General features: G+C 40.8%; 1 protein-coding gene across 1 annotated transcript in view; it reads right to left on the minus strand.

Annotated features, from left to right (window-relative positions):
• The window catches only part of TBX15 (T-box transcription factor 15), a 102,309-nt gene that overhangs the window by 34,016 nt on the left and 51,416 nt on the right, over nucleotides 1-16,877 (minus strand). The window contains exons 2-5 of the mRNA XM_042953624.1: nucleotides 11,942-12,155; nucleotides 6,562-6,663; nucleotides 4,621-4,792; nucleotides 3,434-3,601 (exon numbers count right to left, since the gene is read on the minus strand). Coding sequence (XP_042809558.1) covers nucleotides 3,434-3,601; nucleotides 4,621-4,792; nucleotides 6,562-6,663; nucleotides 11,942-12,155 — 656 coding nt within the window. The remainder of the gene's footprint in view (nucleotides 1-3,433; nucleotides 3,602-4,620; nucleotides 4,793-6,561; nucleotides 6,664-11,941; nucleotides 12,156-16,877) is intronic.

A 16,877-nucleotide genomic window follows, 5' to 3' on the forward strand; every position in this document is an offset into this window, starting at 1 on the left:
TTGGAATATTTTGCTGACCAGCAACAAAACACCAAGTTCCCGCCTCTCAAATGTGGACTTGCTACAACTCTGTTGGTCTAGACCGTTGTGGAGGTTACTAAATAGTTGACAGACATGAACATTCTAATAATTTTTAATACTTGTGTGTGTTGACTGCCTCTGCTTGAAAACAAGAAATTGTTTCCAACCCTCATTAAAAATCATGCAGGAAAAAAAGAGGAAGAAATTACGATTTCAGAGCTAACAGAGAACTTAGAAAACACAGGTCAATTGTTCGTTTTCCTGAAGAAGAAATCGAAGCCCAGAAAGAGAATACCTTGCTCAGAGTGACACAAGTAGCTAGTGGGACACTTAGGACAAAAACCCAAGTCTCTAAATGCCTAGCCCACTGCTGTCCTTCCCTATCCAGGAAAGGACACGGCCTGAATCTGACTGACTGAATAACATTTCACTTCAATTCCATTCCTTCCATTGTCCTTCCTTCATTGAGTTCCTGAGAACAGTGAGGACCCCCCACCCACCCCCTGCCCACTGACTTTTCCTCTTTCCTCTCTCACAGGCCTCCTAACCATTCCCTTAAAAAGAAATACATGAGGTAAATACTTTTGCCATAAAATATTAATCGTTCCCATTCAAGAAAGTTGAGGGAGATAAAAACAGTAGTAGGTGATATAGCTCACAAAAGAGAATAGTTTATACTACCCGGCATCTTCATGACAAGTCTGAAAATTATTGCTAGGTAACAGGATGCAGACCCCAAGATGCCTGGGGGAGAGACCTGAGGTTAGTTTGCTTTATTAGGAGACACTGTGTTATATGAAATCATATCTACACAGCCAAAGGGAATGTTAAATAATCGTGCCTGTTGATGTGAGACTTGTTAAACAGGCAAAAGCTGTTATCTTGATTTCAAACTGCACAGAATTGAGTATGTGTGACTCATCTATTTTGAATGTCAGCACATCATGAATTCACCAACGTGACTTGAGAACAGAAAGATCAAAGTAGTTGCCTATTGGTTATAATCCCTTCAAGAGCCAATGCAAGTCCTCCAACTCCCAACGATCCACTTTCTCCTTAACGAGCAATCTATTCTATAAAATTGCCTCTACTCGCCACTCCCCTTCATGCCTGTGCAGACCCAGCTGTTTACCAATTCAGGATGACTGCTATGAATCAGAAGCCAGGTTTGCGTCAGCGACTTGACGCGTGTTCCCTCATCGAGTCCTCGTCACTAACTCGATGAGGCCAGGACATTTTCAGACCAGGAAACACGGGTGAAAGGGGTTAAGAACCTTGTTCAAGGTCATACAGTTTGTCAGTGGAAAGGTCAGAAATCAAGCCAGGTATGTCTGCCACCAAATGCCATGAAGTTAATCATGGCGTCCTGCCCCCAGCAAACCACCACTGCCCCCCCACCACCCGGTCCAGAAAAAGACAATATTTATACGAGTAGAATGTACTCAGACACGGGAACGCTGTCTATGAGAGAAGGTAGAAAAGTGTAAGGGATTTCAGGTTTCCCTGTTAGCTCTTCTTTTATTGTCACAGTGAGTTGTGGCTTTCTAATTTCAGCTTGGGTCACAGTACTGACCCTATTAGCCTCTACAACCGATCTCGGCGAGGCAGTAGAATGTTCATTCGCCAGTGTCCTAGTTTGCTGCACACACTAAATTCTGAAGTTGTAGTATTTGTTACCACAATCTCTGCCTTCATGAGAAACTAATGATTAAAATGGTGGGTGAGTGTTTTGGAAAAAAGTCCAATCAGTGACTCAAAGAACTTAGACTCGTGCTCCCCCTCTCCTGAACCACAGTTAATCCCAAGGTCCCCGTCGCTACAAAGGGCATGTCTATATTGATGCTCTATCTTGTTTCAGAGTTTGAAAAAAATTTTCTGATTATTAAAGTTTCCTGTAAGGACCCATGATGACCTATCTAAGGAGTTTGAGAGGGTTCAATAGTTTTTAAGTAGCACCCAAAGCAAACTAAAACTCTTCCTCTACTTTAGATCAAATGTGGCATCCACCAGGAAAATCTGAAGTTGGGAATGCTTTACAGCTGCTGAGAAAGCCCAGCAAGCATACAGTACTTGTCTACCAGACTAAGGGGTTGTTGTATATCAAATGCCTCTGGAGGCAAAGAACATCTAAAAAGTCTTATCCAAATGTGCTATGAAAGATTAAAATATTCTTTCTCTATGAACCAAAGATTATATCACTTTCACTTGCCTGGCACACAGTAAGCACTCAATAATATTTAGTAAATGATTATTTTTCTTCTATTTCTTTCTTAGAGCACTAAGCATAGTATCCAAGTACGAAAGGTATTGAGTGTTGTGGTAGAAAGTTCATTTTGCTCCAAGCAGGCCCAAAATAAAAGTATGCAGGCATATTAAAATAAACAAGCGAAAACTCTTATTTTCAGAAAGGGAGTCACTGCAGGATCCTATTGATGAGACAAATTGTCAAAAGATGAAATACACTCTAATTTACAAAAACAAAATTCACATGCAACTGTCGGGAATTGCATAAAGTGAGATCACTTGTAGATCCATCTAGCCACCCTCCTCAAAACAAGAACATTGTCTAGAATGCCAACAACGATTCCAGACTCACTGTCTCTCCCCCTCTCCCTATGCCCCGTCCCCACATACTTCCCCCATTAGTCTGGCCAATTTTTATGCACGTCTCAACATCAGAGAAAGCATCGACTCCTCCGGGAAAACATCCCTCATTCCCCAAACCCAAAAGCACCCTCTCCACGTCTCTGTCATTCAATTAGTCCACTGTTTTATCCTTGTGTATTTACGTGTCTTTCACTCAACTCAAACTCTTCTTTCCTCGTGGAGAAATAAGTCTTCACCTGCTCGATCTCCCTACTAAACGTGCAATATTGTAAGTTCTAGAATATTTATGGAATGAAGGAACATATTGCTGACATCAAAACACAGATGTTAGGGTGTGGCTGGTGATCACACAGAGGTAAATTTAGTCTGATAGTGTAAATGAAAGCAGTTGGGTCTTCAGCGGAGCTGGAGAGGCTTGATGACTTTGATGTAGCCGATGCAGGGATACACAGAAAGTTGCAGAGAAGAGGGAAGGAATGAATCAAACCTTGGTACTTGCAAATGATGAAGAACATTTGCCAGAATGCAGGGGAGATCATGAACACAGGTCCAAGTACAGGTTGAAAATGACTGAGAAGATTCAGTTCTCCTGGTCAAAGATTTTGTCTTTGATCTAAATCTAGACTATACCAGCTGCTACCAGGCATCACGGCTTGTCATCACCAACATGGTGTTTGCAGAGCAAGCCTGGCATCGCTCATTCCAGCTCTTCAGTATCACGTAGAAGGACTATTTCTTACCAAGAGCATGAATAAGCTCCTTTAAAAGCTGATGCAGCAAGAGACTCTCAAAGGCAGCCTCTTACCTGCTGGTTCTGGTAGGCTGTGACTGTGGTGAACACGGTCTCAGGAAAGTTGAATGTTTTCACTCCATCCCCAACAGGGACAGGTTTGGTGGGCGACAGGTCACTGCTGAAATCCTTGCGGATCACGTGAACTCGAGGCTGGTATTTGTGCATAGAGTGCAGAATGATCTGAAATGAGAAGGGGCAGCATTATGCTAGACTCAAAGAGCGTTTCAAACTCGCAGGCAAATACAATCGCAGCACAGAAGCATCACAGGAAGAACGGAGACTGGGACCGGGATGTACAGGAAACCGGAAGTCAGTGTTCTTGCCCGCGGCAGGAAGGACTAAGTGATTGGATAGCACTACACGAAACCATACAGCAGAGTGCCCCAGTCACAGGTGGTGATGTAGTACGCTTGCTTTAACCAGACATACTGAACAACTGTCCCAATCTCAGAAGACAACACTCTGCTAAAAGATCTCAGACCCTCTGCTATGTGACAGCTGCTCCTTCCTGCTTCAAATGTTCATCATGGGCTCGTGCTGTCTTTAAATTCTATCAGCTATTATTTGTACCTTGTTACTAAATTTATGGACATTCCTTATGTCCTGTGAGAGTGAATGGTATTCCTCAGAATATCGTCATTTCCGTAAAGATGGGAGCCATGGTTTTCCTTCTTTGATCTTCCTGCAGCACTCAGTATGGATCTTGGCATCCAGTGAAAGTTATAAAGATAAATTAATAGCATCAAGGGCTCTAATTATACCTGGAAAGTCTTAAGACTTATTCTTCTCTTAAAAATGCATAAATTACTTGGCAAATCCACCCAAACTGTCACCTTAATTGTTTCTCTGAGTTTATTGCCCTGTGAGTTATTCCACTGAATGGTGTGATTTCTTTCACTATTTTAAAACATGTCCTGTGCTTCTGTCTTTAACCTCTCCCTTGATTAGACTGTGGGTCCCTGGAGCATGAGAACGGAGTCTGGTAAACACAACCTGATGCACAGCAGACATTTGCTAAATGTTAGATTTGTAATAAATGAAATTTCGCAGGAGGAAAAAAGAACTTTTAGGATTACTCACTTAAAATGACTCAAAGTGGCATAGAGATTCTTATTTTACACATTTGGAAAAGCCTGGGGCTAGTCAGCTTTAGAGCCAAAAGGGAGGAAGAGGGAGATGGATGGGATTCTTTGACTCACATGTCCTTGATCATCCAATTCATTGTTGGTCAGCTTGAGTTTGTCGAAACTGACCACCTGTCTCATCCAAGTGTCTCCAGAAGCTAGAGAATCAGGGTGTATATAAACTCTTGGGGGCACAGGGGAGTCCGCATTGCCAGCCACCATCCACTTGGAGCTGTGGTACACATATCTGAGGCAGAGAGGGAGAGAGGAGAAATCAGAGACAGATACAGAGGGAAGAGAAGCCCAGGACGCCAGTAGAGACAGGAGAGGGGAGAGACAGAGAGATGACAAGATGGAAACAATAGGGATTAAAGAGAGAATACAAGGAGAAAAAGAGAAGGGCAGATAAGCAGGGACAATCAGACAGAGACGAAAATGGAGAATGAGGTGGGGTGGGGGAGGGCAGCAAAGTGTTGTGGTTAATGATCAAAGCTGCAGCCCTCACAAGGAAAACATTCTCACAGTCCTTTTTCTTTCTTCTCCCTCTCCTTGCCTTGCACCCCTGTGTGCACACAGGCATCCTGAACCCACGTGTCTAGCTATGGAAAAGGTATTTTACTGCAACCTTTCACCTTTCAAATGCAAACCATATAATCCGTTGGCCACTTGTTCAGGATTTGGTTCCTTATTAAAAACATCTTCCATATTGTCCTATAAAACACAGCCATGTGCAGAGACCTTCCAAGCCTCTCACTTGTTAACCATTTCTTTGCTGAGAATCAGAATTTTGAGGATTTCTATGAAAATAGAGGGTCTCTGTCTTAGTGCAACCATTCCCAGAAACACCACCAAGTCTTCCCAGTTAGTGTTTTAGGGTTTCTTTGATGAATCCAGTTTGGAATGTCATCATCCTCCATGTTATTTTCCCACAAAGCCACTGAAAGTAAGAGATGTTGTTGGTAGCAAAGGAGGTCAGTTTTCCAGAATTTGCCAATTGCCCTATATATAGTTCTGAAGAGAGTTCTCCGTGGATGTGACACTTCGCTGCTTTTCACTTATAAAGGACCATGCGGGACCTGGACCCTAGCAAACAGAGACACTCAGTCCAAATCACAACTCCCATGATCCTCTGAAACAGATCAGAAGCATCTCCTGTCCTGAGTCCTGTATCTAGATCGCTTCTCTCGTAGCCAGCTCTCTCCCTCTACCATACTAGTCCTGGTCTTCCCCCTTCATTCATCTCTTGCCTCCTAATTCTTGGGGTTAAAGCCAAGTACTCAAATATTTTGAAAATGAGTCATGATTCACTGATTTGATTGAAATCTCAAGAGATTGATTATGCCACAACTTGTTTTAAATAAGAACTACATAATAAATAAATAAATAAATAAATAAATAAATAAGTGTAAGCCATCCAAGATACATAGACATTGTATTGGCCTTTAATGACTCTGAAGGAAAGCTATTTAACAAACTCACTCACAACACAGTTTGATAAACAATAATTCACCCTAACTAAAGCTTATTCTTGAAATCTTACCCAGTCCTCCTCTTGTTGCCCTCCCTCATCCACAGGGCAAGCCATCAGCTATATGATTGAATATACTACACTGGTCCACTTCTCCTCCACCTCTCCAAAATAAATCATCTCAATTCATTTAGCATTTCATAAACCGAATCATTCAATATGTTAATCACTTTCAATGTTTAACTGACTTCATTTTAGACTTAACATCCATTTGATTTCTGCAACCCTTGCAGACACTATACAATCTCACTCTTTCCAGAGACAAGGGAGGATTCCACTCTAACCCGTTACTAAGTCCTGATTTCTAAGCACTAGCGACTACTTCCTGCCTGGTGCTCTGCTATGGGTTAATTGGCATATCTGCCATCTTTGTTCCCTGTTTAGTGCATAGTACAGTGCACTGTTAAAATGCTTCATCTAACGAGTTTAAAGAACTGTCTTGGGATGCTGGTGATGTCCACAGTTCCACACCCCAGAGTCATCATTACCTGTATCTTTTATTGTCCACAGGCACAATGTCCATTGCTATGTAGTATTGCTGGTGTGGGTCCAGGCCAGTGATTTTTACTCTCATGGCAGGAAACATCCTCCTATGAAGGGGAATAGACAGTAAGCTCAACAATCAGAGCGGGAGAAGTAGCAGGAATAAAAGCTTAGACAGTCTCTTCTTATTTCGAACTCTAAGCACACCAAAGTCCAATTCTTCTAATCCTCAAAGTTGGCTGCTTTTTTACGCTTTGGAAATCATTGCTATAAAATATGCTGAGGATTCACTGCTGAAATAGCACGTCTTCTTAACTTAAATTGAACTATTTGATGATTCATACACTCCAAATGCTCATACCTACCTTGATTTATATTATTAGTTCATCTTTAAAGTGATTAGACAGAAAGATACATAAATAGATAGATAGATAGATAGATAGATAGATAGATAGATAGACAATGTGTGTGCATCCACACATGTATTTCTTATTAGACTATAACATCCTTGAAAATACACTCTTACACTTAATGTCCTTGAATAACTTACGCTCTTACTAGTCAAGTAGCTTATCACAGTTGATTGTAGGTGATCGTGAAATAGTTTTTGATTGACTGAGTCTATTTAAAAGTAATCTTTTGAGAAAATAAGTAAAATAGAAGAGGCTACCAATCCCCAAACAAAGGGCCAACAAAGTTGGGGTTTTTTTTAAGGCATAAAACTGTAGAAAAATTTCTGCAAGTTCTCAGGCTGTCAACATGTGTGTCAGAGGGAGGACCCTGTGGAATAGGGAGCAAATACCAAATGAATTCTAGTGGCCTCTGGGCAATACCTTGTTTCTACCACAATGGCTTGTTAAACTTGCCAAAGCAAGCAAGGTCAGGATATGGCACTTTACAACTACTCTCATAATTGAAGAGGAGGAGAGGGAGCAACCCAGAAGAGTATTGAGTTTCAAGGGGTCTAGAATAAAATTCTCCATTCTTCTTTAACCATAAGAAAGAAGTAAAACATCAAGCTCTTTTGTATGTCATTCATTTAGGAGTCAGACATAAAAAGTGCTCAGTTCAAAACTTTGCATTGCCTGAATGTGCTCTAGGATACTTGTACACAAAATGCTGCACTAAGCTTAACCATCTGGGGCCAGTTAGTTTAGCTGGGCAGAGCACGGTGCTAATGAGGTCAAGGTCACAGGCTTGATCCACATACAGCCTAATTGGCTTTGCTCCATTTCACGGCCATAGACCATACCCTGACCCCAGACAGCCATCTTGCATATGTGCCCTAGTTGTTTACATGAGGAGCCTTCTGTGCTAGTCACACACTGCACTGCAACTCAAAAAGCAAATGTTCTCTGGTAATAGGTCATTGACATCATAATCATATTTGAGGACAAGGGGGACCACAGACCTTCAATAGGGATGATGGCTAATTTGTAAATATTTGCAAAGAATAATGTATAGCCATTCTTTCTTTCCTACTTTATAGCTTTTCAGAAGCTTCTATTGGTATATCATCCTAGATTTTCTCCCTCTAGCTCACAAGTTTAATTAGAAAGCCTTATATTTTAGTCTTACAGTCAGCTAATGAAATTCAATGGTGAACTTCTCATAATAACTAAATCCAGGATTCACTATAGGTTAGGCACTTTGATACACATTAATTCTTTTCCAAAATTTGGGAACCTTGATCTATACATTTAAATTTATTTTTTTAACATTTATTTATTATTGAGAGACAGAGAGAGAGCATGAGCATGGGAGGGGCAGAGAAGGGGGGAGACACAGAATCTGAAGCAGGCTTCAGGCTCTGAGCTGTCAACACAGAGTCCAACGTGGGGCTCGAACCCAGGGACTGCAAGATCATGACCTGAACCGAAGTCGGACACCCAACCAACTGAGCCTCCTGGGTGCCCTGATACATTTCAATCTAAACCATTAATTCCCTTCTTAATAACAATGACTTATGGCTGCCTTGTATTTATAAATGGTTGGAGAGTACCTTGCCAGGGATGGAAAGAAAAGTCCTCTCACATGTTATCTGAGGTAAGAAAATGTGGTTCCTCTAAGTCATCTAGAGAGGCTTACGTTGCAAAAGATGAATGTTTTTCTTCATGACTTCAAGAAAAAGGGTTAGATGGTCTTAAATTCAACACCTGTTTTGTCTGGAACATTTATATGACCTTGAGTGGAGAAGTTACCCATCCTTTACCAATAAATACTCAAGTTCTAAAGTGAATGAATTTGGAGAAGTTATTTAACCTTATTACCTATAAAACAAAGAAAAGGGACTATCTAGTCTCTAAGGTATCCTCTTGGTTTAAAATTCTATGACAACATGTGAATTCTCTTCCTAAAAACTTACCAAAAGTTGCTTTTTCTTTTGCCGGTATTTTAGCACAGAATATCAAGTGAAGTCATAACACCCTAGGGAAAAATTAATCTTTCATGTTCAGAAAATGAGATGTGTTTGGTTTTAATTTTATGGGTACGTTTAGGCCAATTCTTGTGTCTTCCAAACCCATTAATCCCTACAAGAACCTCTGTCCATGGTGCTGATTATACAGATTCCATTGGTACATTCAAAGATTGAGGGCTCTGTAGACTGCAGTAGCTCTGAATCAACAGGATTACAGTTTAAGGTGTCAGAAGAAGTGGATGGTGACTAAGATCTTCTGAGCATGAAAAAGAACAGAGAGTCATACAAAACGAATGTAACTAAGAAAATGGAAACTGAGATTAACATTGAAAGGGACACTACAAAGGAAGGAAAATGGAGTGAAAAGGAAGAAACTGACTTGAGGAAAGGGGAGAAAGTGAAGAAAATTCACAGAGAGAAAGCTAGAGAGAAAGTCTGTTTCCGAGTTGTTCCAGAATTACTTGAGCAGAGTTACATGTAGCAATAGCAAAGGCTGAGGCAACCCACTACAGAAGCAATGAATAACATTTCTAAACCTAAACAAAGGGATATGACTAAAGAACAAACTGTATATGTATGTACTGGGAATATCTGGGTGCATCCAGGTATCAAGTGAATTTGTGAAGGCAGAGATGTGGGAAAGAAAACACTGCAGTACAAATCATGAAATGAGGTCACAGGAGAGCTGTGAAAAAGGTGTCGGGGTAAACTGAATTCACTGAAGTGCAAAAAACAAGGGAATGATATCAGAGACAAAAATGACTGGAAGACACATACTCAACAGTAGTAAGTGAAAACCTCAAATAAAACTAGAAAATCTTATAAACAAACAAAAAATGTAATATTTTCCCTTCTATCCAAACCAACCCCCTTGCCAAAAACTAAGAAGAATAAAGGGGTACCTGGGTGGTTCAGTTGGTTAAGGGTCTGAGGTCTTGATTTCGGCTCAGGTCATGATCTCACAATTTGTGAGTCTGAGCCCCTCATCAGTGCAGAGCCTGCTTGGGATTCTTTCTCTCTCTCTCTCTCTCTCTCTCTCTCTGCCCCTCCCCCACTTGCACATTTTCTCTCTCTGTATCTCTCTATCTCTATCTCCCTTTCAAAATAAACGAACTTTTTTTTAAAAAAGAAGAATAAAAACTTTTTCCTTGAATTGCTCTGTTTCCTTCTAAGCCATAACATCTCAAAATGTAGAACAGAAGTAGACTGAAAGCCAACTGACAAGAGATGGTATTGAAAATAATTTCCCTTCAAAGGTGTTTCTCCTAAAGTGCTTTTTAATGGTTTTGTTCATACTAAAACTTAGAGAAGGAAGAAGCTTCTTTTTTAAATTTTTTTTAACATTTATTCATTTTTGAGAGACAGAGACAGAGCATGGTGGGGACGGGGCAGAGAGGGGGAGACACAGAATCTGAAACAGGCTCCAGGTTCTGAGCTGTCAGCACAGAGCCCGATGTGGGGCTCGAACTCACAGACCGTGAGATCATGACCTGAGCTGAAGTCGGACACTCAACCGACTGAGCCACCCAGGCGCCCCAAGAAGGAAGAAGCTTCTAAAGGAGAAACAAAATGAACAAGACTTAAGGTTCAGTTTGACCTCATGTTTTTGTGGTGTCTTGTTGAATTGGAAGGTTTCTCTATATGCATTCAAATATTCTTTTACTTTAAATGTCGATGTTCGCATGACAGCTTATGATCAGCTGGGTGGCTCTTTTTGGTCCCCAGGATGTGAGACTATGTAGACTGGCTTTGAAAATATGAAAGCAGCATAACTGTTTTAACTTTAATTAACTATTCCTATATACTCAAAAACTTTGTCTAAATTTATTTTTATTTAAATCATTTTGTTTTAATCCACGGGGCAAAAATTACAACCATTTCTTAACAGTGCAGAATTATAAATAGTTAAGAACATTGTTTTTAGAACCAGACAGATTTATGTGGAATTCTGGAGCTGCCCTTTACTACCCATGTGACCTTAGTCAAGTTAATTAACTTCTTTAAGCCTTTTAATCCCCATCCATGTATGGGATTATAATATGTCTAAATAACATAATATACGTTGAGTATCCAGCACAAAACAGATACCTAACTATGAAAAACTGAAAGATGCCAATGAAGGAATAAGCTTAATAAAAAGTGCTTATTTTAAGAGAAACTGTATTTTAAAAACTTATATCATTCGGGGCGCCTGGGTGGCTCAGTTGGTTGAGCGTCTGACTTCAGCTCAGGTCACAATCTCATGGTTCGTGAGTTCAAGCCCCGCATCGGGCTCTCTGCTCACGGCTCGGAGCCTGGAGCATGTTCCGGATTCCGTGTCCCTCTCTCTCTGCCCCTCCTCATGCTATGTCTCTCTCTCTCTCTCAAAAAATAAACATTAAAAAATAATAAAGAATTGTATAAAAATGGCTATCATTCTATACAAATAGTTTTGCAAAAGTTTCCACGGGGTCACCATTAAAGTTCTGTAATAATTTCAAGCCAACAATAAAACACATGGATCAATAAGCAGGGCTCAGACGTGTACCAAGCCCAGTTCTTACCAAAAAATTCTTACAAAAACATCTGGCTGTTTTAAATGCCTTAGAAAATGCAAGCTGTTGTTTGGGGAGCAAACTTTTTCTCTTGAAAACATTGGATGGTGACATAATACTTGCTTTGGAAATCTACTGTTTGGCCCTTAGGTACCACGGATCTCTGGTGTGAGCTGAAATACACTTGTAGGCAGAAAATGTTTGTGAGCATAGGGGTGATTCAGAGGTTGGAATGGCCCTCGGAGGAAAAGAGCAAAATCACAGTAAACACAAGATCACTTTACCAAGATGTCCACATGCAGAAAAGTGAGTACAAGTTGCTTTGGCTTCACCAATGCTACCTACCACAAATAACGGGAAAGAAAAATGTAATGGCTCCTACTTTTTTTCTCCATTCCTGGAAGCTGGTCGTGCAAAGGAACGTGTCCTTACCTGCCTGCTTTGGTGATGATCATCTCAGTTCCAATGTCATGGAACCGCTTCCATAGGTCAGCACATTGCAGCTCCACCTGAATCTCTTCCATGGAAGACATGGCGGCAGGCACAGGGCCTGCAGCACCAGGGCCCAGGTCAGTGTGAGTGTCAAAGGAGCAGGAAGTCCGCTCAGTGAGCACCTCAGAGTCTGAACCGGTGCTCTGCTCGGAATCTGCAAAATAAACAAGCAAGTCTTAGGTGAGAAACTTCAGAGCTACTCCCCGCCCATCACCCTAAAAGATGGGAGGTTGGATGGGGGGCATGGAGTGGGGGGGGGGGGGGGCTGAACAAAAGGAGACTTAAAGCTGGGAAGCTCCAGAGCACAGCACTCGGCGTATTTTATTATTTTTTTTTATGGTTTGTTTTTGTGATTTACGACCATCTTTTAGGTTTCGTGTTTCCAACATGACATCTGGCATTTTAGTAAGTTTTAGCAACAGCTGAAGAAAACTAGTCCACAACAGGCAATGTAAAGAGTACCAATGACAGCATGGTGAAGGCACTGAAGCCAAACTGGGACAACGTAATACATAAATGCCAAATTAAAAAAAAATAATAATAATAATTAGAGACCACACAGCTCCAAATCTAGACAATTTCACTTGGAGGGGGGTGTTCAATGCCAACAGTAACGTGTTCTTTAATTTCATACCACTCGGCATCATTGCCCACCAGTCAGTTATTTTTAAACACAGCATTTTTTCCTCTTATTTATATATCTTGGTCATCAAAAGTAAAAGTTTTTTGAGGCTTTTAGAAGCACTTGGTCATATATTTGAGTAAATGGTTTTTCCTAAGAGTCCAATCAGGCCATTTTGAATGAAAAATGAAAAAAAAAAAAAAAAAAGTCTGTTGTAAGGCAAGGATATAAGCATATGGAAAAAGTTACCCAAGAAGGCGGTGGAAACAAAGGGAATAAATGAGTTCAGGAGACACCTTGATTGGTTTCTGAAGTATGAGCAGAGAGGAGGGGTGATCCAAACAGGAAGGTAGGATTGAGAGCAACCAAATAAAAAGCTGGCATGCTGTGCCAGATGGTCCTTTCTTCCTGTGTCTTCTGTACTCAACGAAGGGGCTGGGGGCGGGTGGGAGGGGGTGGGGGGGCATGAAGACTGATGGAGAAGGCTGGAGTCAGATTTACCAGGGAATTTCCTACAATTTTTAAAGCTTTAAAGGCCCAATGCCAAGAAGCTTGTCTCCTAAGACTTTCCAAACTCAGATGGTGCAATCTCCTTAGGTCAAATACTGCAAGCTAAGCCTGGGAACCTCTTTCTCCAACCCACCCTTACCATCTAGGATTCTGACTGCTTCCCCTGTAAATAAATACATACATGAGTAGAGGCCGGAAACAGCAGTGTCTTAGGCTGACAACTGACTGTTCATTGATGTCAAAGGTCAAGGCCTCCTGGGCATCAGTCCTCAACGTGAGCAGGATGAAGAAAGACGGGACAGAAAGTCAGACCATCTTGTGGCCATCCTCACTTACCCGTAGCAGGTTTCTAGGCCTGTGAAAACCCCTCCCACGAGACCTTCCCTTTTCTTTCCTTCTAGCCCTGGTGTGTTCCTCTCTCACACCCAGGCACCACTCCTGGCAAGAGTCTCCCACAGCACTGCTGGCACCCACAGGGAGCAAAGTGCCATTTCTCTCCATCCTCCTCAGTTCATCACCCTTCACTTCTGAAGACATTCAGGGAACTGCAGAACTGAACCAAGCTCTGGCCACAGGAAAGTCTGCCCCAAAACTAGTTTACCTCTCATCACTCACTAGTAAAGTCACCATCTTCACGAGAAGAGAGAGAAAAAAAAAAGTTTTATATCTAGGTTTTGTGTGCCTAAGCACATAATGTTATACTTGGAGCCACACAGGGGCTAATTTTGGTCCCCTTCAAGCACAGAAAAATGGAGCTTCTTGTCTAAGATGAGAGCCGCTGCTGAGTGACAAATCTCTGTCCCAGCCTGCTTCTATATGCCTTTCCGCTGCAGAGCCGTGGCATGGTCTCACACACGTGGCCACACACGGTAATTCAGATCCCCTGAGGCACGGATTCCCACATCCCGCTGTTTCTGTGATAAGCCAAGAGCTCCTCACTTATCACAAGTATTGTGAACTTTAAAAAAACTTCTCAAAGCAAGAATTAAAAAACAAACAAACAAAAGTCTTGTCCTACCTTTGGGAACAAAGGGGTATGAAATCCCCCTTACCACAATGTGCAAAAATTATGAAAAGGTGGGGAGGTTTTGGACGTGTGATTTCTCTAATGAGTGTTTAGGAAGAGGGAGGGGAGGGAAAAAGATCACTGCATTAAACGATAACTTTTTAATGACGACAATGGGGTCTGGGATTGGAATGGGGACTATGGCTGGAGAATTAGGAAACCAGAGATTCTGCTCTTATCTCCCTATGTCATCTGGAATAAAATGGGAGCTCAAAGTGTAACATTAAACGCACTAATGAGTCACCTTGAACAAGTCACTTAACTACAATGGACCTATTTCCTTATCATGTATTTAGAAGGACTGAGCTGAAAATTTCATAATCTCTTCACCCTCTAATGACTTAAAGAATGTCAGAATCTCTTCTAATGTAACTTTCAGTGATAACTCAGGCAACCTCAATTAGAAGCATAAAATGAAAACTGCTTGGGCAAGACAAGTGGAATGAGGAAAAAGGCTAGGGGCTCAGATTATCACAGAAGTTAAAAAATTCAGTGGGTACTCTGTTTATAGTTTCAATCAAATCAATCAATAAGCACCTATCAGCATGTGGCCCTATATGAGGTACCATGTAGATAATTTGAAACAGAATCCCAGACCTTGAGAAGTTTCCCAGTTAGTGTTGATTAATTATGTGTTTATTGGGTGCTTACTATGTGCCTGGCACTGTGCTAGATTCTGGAAAATACCAAAGTACGGAGTGGGGCTCCTCCTAAAGGTATTTACAGTACAAGTGGAAACTGAGCGCATTCACAAACAGAGACCAAGAGACCAAGAGACCAAGGTAGTATTTACCACCACGCAGTTTTCCACACCATTACGTACTGCTTTGATGTCTCCTAGGAATCCAGAAAAGAGAGGGATTTGCTAGGGCTAGAACAGCCCTGGGAAACTCATGCTTACTAGAAAAGAAATGGACAAGATGTGGAGGCATAGGCAGTATATGCCCATGAGGAGCATTTTCAGATACATTTATTTGTTTCCTGGAAATACTTTGTGTTCCTGAATTCTCACTCACTCACAAAATAGAGCCCAAGTGACTTTTATATACAGAATGGAGGCACCAGCTCACATTTTCAATAACATAAATTAAGCTACCCTATAATACTCTTAAAATAGGAAACTCAGAGTCAAGATCAACACCTTATGTAAAAATAAAATTTAATCCTTTGGAAAATACTTTGCTAAATCATAGCTATATAAAATCTTTAGGCTAACCAGATCAGTTATTTTAGCTATTAATCAGAATGTATACTCAAGTTAACTAAATCATGATTATAAGAAATGCAGAACAAGTTATTTCAATCAAATAGGGTCATGTATTCAAAAATACAATCAGAGGGGCGCCTGGGTGGCTCAGTCGGTTGGGCGTCCGACTTCAGCTCAGGTCACGATCTCGCGGTCAGTGAGTTCGAGCCCCGCGTCGGGCTCTGGGCTGATGGCTTAGAGCCTGGAGCCTCCTTCCGATTCTGTGTCTCCCTCTCTCTCTGCCCCTCCCCCGTTCATGCTCTGTCTCTCTCTGTCTCAAAAATAAATAAAATGTTAAAAAAAAAATTTTTTTTAAATACAATCAGAAAACACCTCTGTGTTTTCAAGCTTTTTTTTTTTTTTAATACTCGGCAATTTGTGACTTCCTGCCTTCAAAAAATAACCATTAGGAATGCATTTGCATGACCTGGAAAGACTTCTTGGCCGTCAGATGTTTGTTGTGAATAGTATTTTAACAAGGGAAGTTTCAGCCAATCAGGAACATAAATGATAATGTTATACCTGACTAAGGAAGTTAAAACACTCTTTGGGAAATCTCATGGAGCCAGTTACAAGTCACTGGAGAACATCATCTGATTCATATAGTCAAACTAACATTATCTATTATCATCCAAAAAATTCCCTGAAAAAGAGATTCTAACCATCAGCTCATAGTGTCACTTGCTTTCTCTCTCTGACCTGCTTCATGTTGATAAAATGGACATTGTAACACTAAGTTCTCATAACAAGTTGAGTTTAGGGAAACAAATCGCAAGAGGCTCTTGATAGAGAACGAACTGTGGGTTGAAAGAAGAAGGTGGGTGGGAGATGGGCTAGATGGGTGATAGGTACTAAGGAGAGCACTTGTTGAATCACAGAATTCAACTCCTGAAACCAATACTGCACTGTATGTTAACTAACTAAAATTTAAATTAAAAAAATAAATAAATAAAAATAAAAGTTTTCAGAAAAGAAAGAAAGAAAAAGAAAATTGAGTTTAGCTTACAACAAGTTCAATTCTCAATTCATGCAAAATAATAGCAATAATAAAATAGTTTCTTAATTTACATTTTACACATTATTTAATACATCCTTCCATTTGATGAGGTAGAAATGGCTTATTCTTATGCCCATTATATAGATGGGGGAATTGAGACTAAGAAAAATTAAAATGAACATAGCCTAGAAAGGAGGTCTTCTGCCTTCTGATCCAATGACCAGTTCTCTCCCAAGATATTAGGTTCAACCCCGGCCAAAACAGCCAGTGATTCTGTAACAACCCTCAACTATTGTAACCATCCTTACAAATGAAATGGCTTAATATGTTTGATCCTAGTAAGTCACATGACTATTCTGACCGTCATATTCCTTAATCGTTTTAGCACAGCACATGCACATTTAATTAGAGGTGCTACAAAGTCCCTTTTAAGTC

Source organism: Panthera leo, chromosome C1 (assembly GCF_018350215.1).
Source record: "Panthera leo isolate Ple1 chromosome C1, P.leo_Ple1_pat1.1, whole genome shotgun sequence".
In the NCBI taxonomy this organism is placed as follows: Eukaryota; Metazoa; Chordata; class Mammalia; order Carnivora; family Felidae; genus Panthera; species Panthera leo.